At 45.3% G+C, this 9,392-nt stretch overlaps 1 protein-coding gene across 1 annotated transcript; it reads right to left on the bottom strand.

Annotated features, from left to right (window-relative positions):
* Positions 1–7,850: 7,850 nt before the first annotated feature.
* On the bottom strand, positions 7,851–8,936 carry LOC134359114 (prolactin-releasing peptide receptor-like). Its single transcript, XM_063072083.1, has one exon. The coding sequence runs from the start codon at positions 8,934–8,936 to the stop codon at positions 7,851–7,853; it is 1,086 nt and encodes a 361-aa protein (XP_062928153.1).
* Between the last annotated feature and the right edge of the window lie 456 nt (positions 8,937–9,392).

Genomic DNA, 9,392 nt, shown 5'->3' with positions numbered 1-9,392 from the left:
ATCAACTGTACCTCTTCCTAGAGATGCTACCTGGCCTTCTGCATTCACCAGCAACTTTTATGTGTGTTGCTTGAAATTCCAGCATCTGCAGATTTCCTCGTGCTTGAGTCTGCACTATTGTTCCTTTTAACAAAATGCATTATCATACATTTCCCAACACTGTATTCCATCTGCCACTTTTTTCCCATTCTTCTAATTTGTCTGTCCTGCTTCAATTATATTGCTTCCTTAGCCCTACCTACCCCTCCACCTATCTTCGTATCACCCACAAACTTTGCCACAAAGCTATCAATTCCATGATCTAAATCAGTGACAAACATGTGATAAGTAGCAGTCCCAACACTGACCCCTGAGGAACACTACCAGAAAAGGCCTCTTTTATTCTCACGCATTGCCTCCCCTGTCAGCCATTCCCCTAACCGTGCCAGTATCTTTCCTGTAACGCCATAGGATTTTATCTTATTAAGCAGCTTATTGTGTGGCTCCTTATCAAATGCCTTTGAAAATCCAAGTAAATGACATCCACTACCTCCCCTTTGTCCACCCAGTTTGTTACTTCCTCAAAGAACTCTAACAGATTAATCAGGAAAGATTTCCCTTCACAGAAACTATGCTGACTTTGACTTACTCTATCATGAGTCTCCAACCATCTCAGAACCTCGTCCTTAATAATAGACTTCAATGCTTTCCCAACCACTGAGGTTAGGCTAACTGTCCTATCATTTCATTTCTTTTCCTTTCCTACCTTCTTAAAGAGTGGAGTGATATTTGAAATTTTACAGTCCTCCAGGACCATGCCAGAATCAAGTGATTCTTGAAAGATCATGACCAATGCATCCGTTATCCCTTCAGCAAACTCTCTCAGGACTCTGGGATGTAGACCATCTGACCCAGGTTATTTATTCACCTTAAAACCTTTGAGTTTGCCTTGCACTTTTCTCGTTGTAACAGCAATGGCACTCACTCCTGCTCCCTGACACTCACGGACCTCTGACACACTGCTAGTGTCTTCCACAGTGAACACTGATGCGAAGTATTCATTAAGTTCATCTGCCATTTCTTTATCCCCATTACTACCACCAGCATCATTTTCCAATGGTCCAATATCAACTCTCACCTCCTTTTTATTCTTTATATAACTGCAAACAACTTTTGGAATCCTGCTTTATATTATTGGCTAGTTTGCCCTCATATTTTATCTTTTCCTTCTTATAGGTTTTTAGTTGCCTTTGTCAACTTCCCACTCATTTTTTCCCACCTAATTTATCCTTTCCTTGGCTTTTAAGCAGTCCTTAACTTCCCTTGTCAGCCATGGTTGCCTACCCCTTCCATTTGAGAACTTCTTCTTCTGTGGGACATATCTATCCTGCACCTTGTGAACTATTCCCAGAAACTTTAGCCATCTCTGCCTGTATCCTCCGCCAATCCACCTGGGCAAACTCCTCTCTCATGCCTCTGTAATTCCATTTATTCCATTGTGATACTGATACATGTGAGTTATGCTTCTCCCTCTTAAATTGCAGTATGAGTTCAATCATATTATGGTCACTACTTCCTTAGGGCTAGTTTTCATTGAGCTTTCTATTAAGATCTGGGTTATTACACAACACCGAATCTAAGCTAGCCTTTCCCAAAATAGGCTCAAGCACAAGCTGCTCTAAAAAGCCATCTCATAGGCATTCAACAAATTTCCTCTCTTGTGATCTGACACCAACCTGATTTTCCCAATCCCCTCGCATACTGAAGTCGCCCATTCCAATTGTGTCATTACCCTTATTACATGCCTTTTCCAGCTGCCTTCACTATCTGAACCCCACATCTTGGCTACTATTTGGAGGCCCACACACGATTCCCACAATGATGCTTTTTATCCTTGCAGTTTCTTAACTCCACCCACAAAGATTCAACATTCTCTGACCCTATGTCACTTTTTTCTAAAGATGTAATTCCATCTCTTACCAACAGAGCCACACAACCGTCTATGCCTTTCTGCCCGTCCTTTTGATACAATGTATATCTTTTGATGTTAAGCTCTCAACTCTGGCCTTCTTTCAGCCATGACTCTGTGATGCCCACAACTTCATACCGACCAATCTCTTACTGCACCACGAGTTCGTCCACCTTATTCCAAACACTACGCACATTTAAACACAGCACCTTCAGTCCTGCATTCTTCACCCTTTTGAATTTTGCCTCTGTGGTACAACTTAACTCTTTGCTCTGTCTGCATTTCTACCCAAGGCTTGTCCTTCCTTACATTCATTTTCCACCCATCATCTACTTGTAAACCTGCCTGCTGGTTCCTCCTCAGCTCTGTCATACTGGTTCCCATCCTCCTGCCATATTAGTTTAAACCAGTCCCAACAGCTCTAGTAAACCTGCCTGAAAGAGTATTAGCCTTCCTCGGATTCAACCTGTCCCTTTTGCACAGATCCTACTTGCCGCAGAAGTGGTCCCAATCATCCAGAAACAGTAATTCCTGCTCCGTGCTCCAATTCTTCAGCCACACATTTATCCCAAGATTACTAGCCTTGAGGTCTTGCTTCTCAGCTTCCTTCCTAACTCATTGTATTCTGCTTTTAAGACTTCCCACCCTTTTCTACCTATGTCGTTGGTACCAATATGTACCACGACTTCTGCCTGCTCACCTTCCGTTTTCAGGATATTGTGGATGCGTTCAGAAACATTGTTGACCTTGTTCCCTGGAAGGCAAATTACCATCCGTGTTTGCTTTTTGTCTATCTGTCCACCTGACTCTGGAGTCCCCCATCACCATTGCCATCCCCTTCAGTTCCATTCCCTTCTGTACCACAGGACCAGATTCAGTCCCAGATGCACAGCCACCGCTGCTTCCCCCAGGTATGTCCCCCGCACCACCCCTCCCCCTGCAGTACTCACAATGGAGTACTTCTTGTTGAAGAGGATGGCCACAGGGGTGCTCTCCACTATCTGATGTTCACCCATTTATCTGTCTCCTGGAGCCTTGGCATGACTTCCTCCCATAGCTCCTGTCTATCACCTCTTCACTTTCCCTAACAAGCCACAGGTCATCGAGTTGCAACTCCAGTTCCTTAACACAGTCTCTAAGGAGCTGCATCTCAATGCACCTGGTGCAGAAGTAGGCATCGGGGACATTGAAAGTCTCCCAGAAATCCTATATCTGACACCCAGAACAGATCACTGGCTCTGTAGACATAACCTTATTCTCCCAAGAGTCAATGAAGAAACAAGGAATGAACTTACCTACCTACCTTCTCTCCACCAGTTGAACCAAAGCCTTACCACTCTGATTCAGACCACTCCAATGACAGCCGCTCCCACGATGACTGCTCTGCTAGATGGCACTCTTCTTTCATAGAAATATAGAAAATAGGTGCAGGAGTAGGCCATTCAGCACTTCGAGCCTGCACCGCCATTCAGTATGATCATGGCTGATCATCCAACTCAGAACCCTGTACCTGCCTTCTCTCCATACCCCCTGATCCCTTTAGCCACAAGGGCCTTATCTAACTCCCTCTTAAAAATAGCCAATGAACTGGTCTCAAATGTTTCCTGTGGCAGAGAATTCCACAGATTCACTACTCTCTGTGTGAAGAAGTTTTTCCTCATCTCAGTCCTAAAAGGCTTCCCCTTTATCCTCAAACTGTGACCCCTCATTCTGGACTTCCCCAACATTGGGAACGATCTTCCTGCATCTAGCCTGTCCAATCCCTTTAGAATTTTATACGTTTCAATCAGATCCCCCCTCAATCTTCTAAATTTCAGAGAGTATAAGCCTAGTCGATCCAGTCTTTCATCATATGAAATTCCTGCCATCCCAGGAATCAATCTGGTGAACCTTCTTTGTACTCCCTCTATGGCAAGAATGTCTTTCCTCAGATTAGGGGACCAAAACTGCACACAATACTCCAGGTGTGGTCTCACCAAGGCCTTGTACAACTGCAGTAGTACCTCCCTGCTCCTGTACTCGAATCCTCTTGGTATGAATGCCAACATACCATTCGCCTTTTTCACCGCCTGCTGTACCTGCATGCCCACTTTCAATGACTGGTGTATAATGACACCCAGGTCTCATTGCACCTCTCCTTTTCCTAATCGGCCACCATTCAGATAATAATCTGTTTTCCTGTTCTTGCCACCAAAGTGGATAACCTCGCATTTATCCACATTAGGTTGCATCTGCCATGAATTTGCCCACTCACCTAACCTATCCAAGTCACCCTGCATCCTCTTAGCATCCTCTTCACAGCTAACACTGCCACCCAGCTTCGTGTCATCCGCAAACTTGGAGATGCTGCATTTAATTCCCTCATCTAAGTCATTAATATATATTGTAAACAACTGGGGTCCCAGCACTGAGCCTTGCGGTACCCCACTAGTCACTGCCTGCCATTCTGGAAAGGTCCCGTTTATTCCCACTCTTTGCTTCCTGTCTGCCAACCAAATCTCTATCCACATCAATACCTTACCCCCAATACCGTGTGCTTTAAGTTTGCACACTAATCTCCTGTGTGGGACCTTGTCAAAAGCCTTTTGACAATCCAAATATACCACATCCACAGGTTCTCCCCTATCCACTCTATTAGTTACATCTACTAGAAAAAATTCTATGAGATTCGTCAGACATGATTTTCCTTTCACAAATCCATGCTGACTTTGTCCGATGATTTCACCGCTTTCCAAATGTGCTGTTATCACATCTTTGATAACTGACTCTAGCATTTTCCCCACCACTGATGTCAGCCTTACCAGTCTATAATTCCCCGGTTTCTCTCTCCCTCCTTTTTCATAGAGACTGGCTTTTTAAAGCTCTTCACTGGACTTGCACGGGAATGCTTCAAATGTGTCTGCACAGTACTCCAATCAAAGAGGGCATTGTGGTATTGTGGTATTGTGGTACTATGGTTCTAAAACAGTAGCAGGCTTGTATATATCCTAAGGTGTGCTTTCATTTATGAGTTTGTATTTTAAAGCAAGCTTTTGATGAATAATGTTACATTTATCATCCTGAATTTGTTGGACTTTTATTATGTATTTTGATCATTTTTTGTGTAACCACCTGGTCCTGTATTGCCAAAAGGAATCCGTCTGTTTCTGGGAAAGGGGCTCGAACTCCGAACCAGGCGTTCAATGCTTCCTTGTTAACATCTGGTCTACTCAGATCATGGGAATGTCTTCCATGGAGGGTGATAGTCTTCCATTGGTTAGCTTTTTCAATAGTGATAGTCTTCTTCTTCTTCTCCTCCTTTTCCTTTTCCTTCTCCTTCTCCTGCTCCTTCTTCTTCTTCTTCTTCTTCTTCTTCTTCTTATTATTATTATTACTGCAGTATTTTCTTTTTCAATTTGTTCTCTTTTGCACATGGGTTATTTGGACTCTGTGTGTAGTTTTCACTGATCCTATAGTGTGTCTTTATATTTACTGTGATTACCTGGAAGAAACTGAATCTCAGGGTTGTATATGGTGACAAGTATGTACTTGATAGTAAATTTACTTTGAACTTTGAATGGAGGTACAATGATGTAAAGCGGATTGTGGGAAGAAACAGCATAAACTTATCAAGCTGCCTCAGTCTGACCAAGCCAGGCAATAGTTTTCTTGCAATTTACATCGGGTTTTGCATATATACTGAAATAATGAAATGGGTGCCTTTGAATGGCCTCTTCGATTCTAGTTCCAGTCCTGGCTGCATAGCCCGAGCGCTTTTGACAGCCTGTATCACTATTGCAGCATGTGGTTTAGTTTTAGTGCAAAAACGGATGCAGTGTCTGTTTTTCACACTAGTGGACCAATACTGGTTCTATAGACATTAGCTCTGCAATCTTTGCGTTCCACGGCCTGAGTTCATTGCTTGTTTACTGACATCTTCACGGGAGCAAGGAACTTCATTGCACCCTGGCGTATATGACAAGAAACTATTCTGATCTGATCTACTCCTCTCCCTGCCGGGGTGGCTTCCGTTTACTAATCCGTTCTCGCGGGTCAGAAAGGGATTCGCACGGAGAGCGATTCAGTTGCAAAAAAAAAAATGACGATTAGGGAGGTAAAATGTGAGGGGCGCAGTGGGACAGGGCATCTGCCGAAAGCAGTTCGCCCTGAAGATTTTTTGGAAATATTACAGTCACAGTTTGAAATCTGCGTTCTCTGATATTCTAGCGAGTTTACCGAGGACAATAATCTTTACTCGTTATAAATATGAGCAATTCTGCATATTCTGAAAATCCAGACCATCACACACAAAATTCCGGAGGAACTCAGCAAGTCAGGCGGTATCTGTGGAAATGAGTCGACGTTTCGGGCCGAAACCCTTCTCTGACATACTGAGTTCCTCCGGTAGTTTGTGTGTGAACTTCTACTCGATGTAAACTGCATTGCAAACGCAGGAATGTCACCAGAGTAACAGTCCGGTTGAAAGTATTTTAACCACCAGAGTTTACTCCTGTTGATCGACCCGAAACAAAAATGAAGACGGGCAACAGTGACTTTGAGGGAGGATAGCAGCCGAAGATGTTTTAGGAGGAGAAAGCAGACTTTCAAACTCTGCAGCCTGGTGGGGTTAGAGATACGGACCACCTTCAGAGACAGCTCCTGCCCTCTTCCAGCTAGACTCTGATCTCTGCTGAAAGGTGTCTTCGCGTCTATTTAATCTTCATTTACCAAGTAAAATAACCTTGTAAAGCCAGCTGCTCCGCTGTGATTCCACCTGAAATCGTGTTATATTTTAAACGAACTGGAAACAGATATTTCTACTGCCTCACAGTTGCCAAAGGCAGTTTAATGATTTTCTTCCACGTTCTTTGCCAGTTTAACCACTGTTCATAGATACAAATAGATTTTTTATACATAATTGCTCCCTTCACGCGTTACAACAGGTACCGTGAATTTACAACATCTCAAACTGAAATGCCCTACATTTTAGGACGAAGTATGGGATATTTCAGCTTGGACACATTTTGACCACCGATCGTTGTTTGTGTCTCACAAAAACAACAAGAGTTGACGAGAGAGTGTGAGACCACGGACCCCATAACGCGAAACAAAATATCATCCTTCAATGTTACCCCCCCCCCCGGATCTTTCCCAGACAGATATACGTTAAATTATGTACACGCAGATAAACAAGATCAAACTTACACGCACACACAAACACGCACATACACACACAAACACACACACACGCAAACACACAAACACACACACACACACAAATATATATACATACACAATACAAACACAGATACAAATACACACACCGATACACAGACACACACAAATACACATGTATAAACATACATACACACATATATACGCACAAATAGGCACACACAGACACACACACACACAACGATCAGAACGTACGATAAACGAAACCTGCCGTGCTGGGAACCTGAAATATAAACAGAAAACGCTGGAAAACACTCAGCAGGTCAGGCAGCATCAGTAGAAGGCGAAACAATCTGTAGGAGGGACTGACTCAACGGTTCGAAGAGAATCTGTGGTAGAAACGGAATTAATCGATATTTCGTGTCGAAACTCTACATCGGAGCACGAAACGCCAACAATTATTCCCCCTCCCCCCACAGACATTGTTCGACAAGCTGAGTTTCTCCTGCAGATTGTTTTTCTCTTTCGCTCGAGGGTCCTGCAATTTGAAATCTAGAATCTTCCTCGGAATGTCTAATATCTTCCCCGTTAGGCGATCTGAGGAAGATTCTCCGAGCTGAAACTTTAACTCGGTCTCGGAGCAGACTCGGTGTCTTTCGGTACGCTCTTCGCACGGACCCCGCGGAATGTCTGTCAGGGCAGGACGCTCCGGTGAGGTACTGTAGTACAGTCTCTGCACCCCTGCCTGTCACAGGACCCCGCTGGCCATGACGCAGTGAACGGTCGGAGCCACCTTCTGGTTCCGCCAGCTCAACATCTTCTTCAGCTCGCCTCTGAAGCTGTCGTGCAGCCAGGCGTAGATGAAAGCGTTGTAACAGGCGGAGCTCATGGCCACCCAGTGACACAGCAGCTGGATCAGGTTGAAGTACTGCTTGTCGATCAGATTGATGTCCATGTCTTTGATCAGGTTGAAGAGGTGCAGGGGGAGCCAACACAGACCGAAAACGGCCACCACCAGCACCAGGAGGCGGAAGGTCTTCCGGCGCCTGCTTCGGTCCCACTCCGCCTGACTCTGGGTGATGTTCCCGGGCACCACCCGGTTCTTCAACTTGACCGAGATGCGCAGGTAGGACAGCGAGATGAGCGTGAAGGGCAGCAGGTAGGTGATTACTAGGGTGCTATAGGCGTAGAGCAGGCGGCGCCTCTTCATACCCATCCAGAACTCCTCGCAGATGGTCAGCCTCTGATGAGGGAACTCCACGTAGTAGGTGTGAACCAGCGCTGGCGTGGCCAGCAGGCAGGCTAGAAGCCAGATAGCTCCCAGCAGGTAGGCGCAGGTTGTGATAGTCAGTCTCCTCTTGAGAGGGTGCACGGTGGCGCGGTACCGATCCATGGCTATCACCGTTAGCGTGAAGATCGAGACACAAACGGTGACCGGCTGCATTAGGAACACGAAATAGCACAGGAAGCGGCCGTAGATCCATCCCCGGGACTCGAAGGCGTATGCCAAGGTGAAGGGCACGCAAGTGGCGCACATCAGCATGTCCGAGAAGGCCAGGTTGCCCAGGAGAAAGTTGGTGATGTTATGCATCTTCTTGGTCTTGCAGATCACGTAAATTAGCAGGTAATTGCCCAGGATTCCGATGAAGACCACCAGCCCGTAACACGGGATGATGAGCGGTTTGAAGGACTGGATAAGCTGGATGCCTTGGAACTGAGCAGACAGGTTACCCAGCTCTTCCAACAGTCTTTGCCTGACCGTCAGGTTGTCGGCGCCGTCCCGCCAGCCCTCTGCACCCGGCGGCTGCTCCTCCAGGGCCTCACGGCTCCCCATCGTCCAGAATCCACAAGCCGGAACTTTCTATTTCGGTTCAAAACAAAAATAAAATTACATTCTAGCCTCTCTTCCGCGTCTGATTCTCCTTAATTCCACTTAGAATTAACTCAACAGATAATCTAAAATTTCCCTGTACAGCTCCGAATTTCTAAATTTCTAAATCAGTGTTAGCAAATAACCATCTCGGGGACAGGTAGGTAAACGACGCTTTCACTCAGTAATCACATATTCAAGTAAATAAATATTCTCAAGCTTAAACTAGTTAAAGATTCTTCTTCGAAATTCAGACGTGTCTAACTATAATGCAAGAATATTAAAAGAAATCTCAGAGCCCTCTTACTTGCATCCGCTCTCGCCGCTACCTCCCAGCCAGCAGCCGTTGGATCGCGGCTCTCACAATTCCGGCAATGACATTTCGCCCGCTTTGTCGTTTGGATTGAGCACGGTCCTGGA

This window comes from Mobula hypostoma, chromosome 19 (genome assembly GCF_963921235.1).
Source record: "Mobula hypostoma chromosome 19, sMobHyp1.1, whole genome shotgun sequence".
Classification (NCBI taxonomy): domain Eukaryota; kingdom Metazoa; phylum Chordata; class Chondrichthyes; order Myliobatiformes; family Myliobatidae; genus Mobula; species Mobula hypostoma.
Note: the sequence above shows the minus strand (reverse complement) of the source record. Positions and strands in the feature narration are given on the sequence as shown.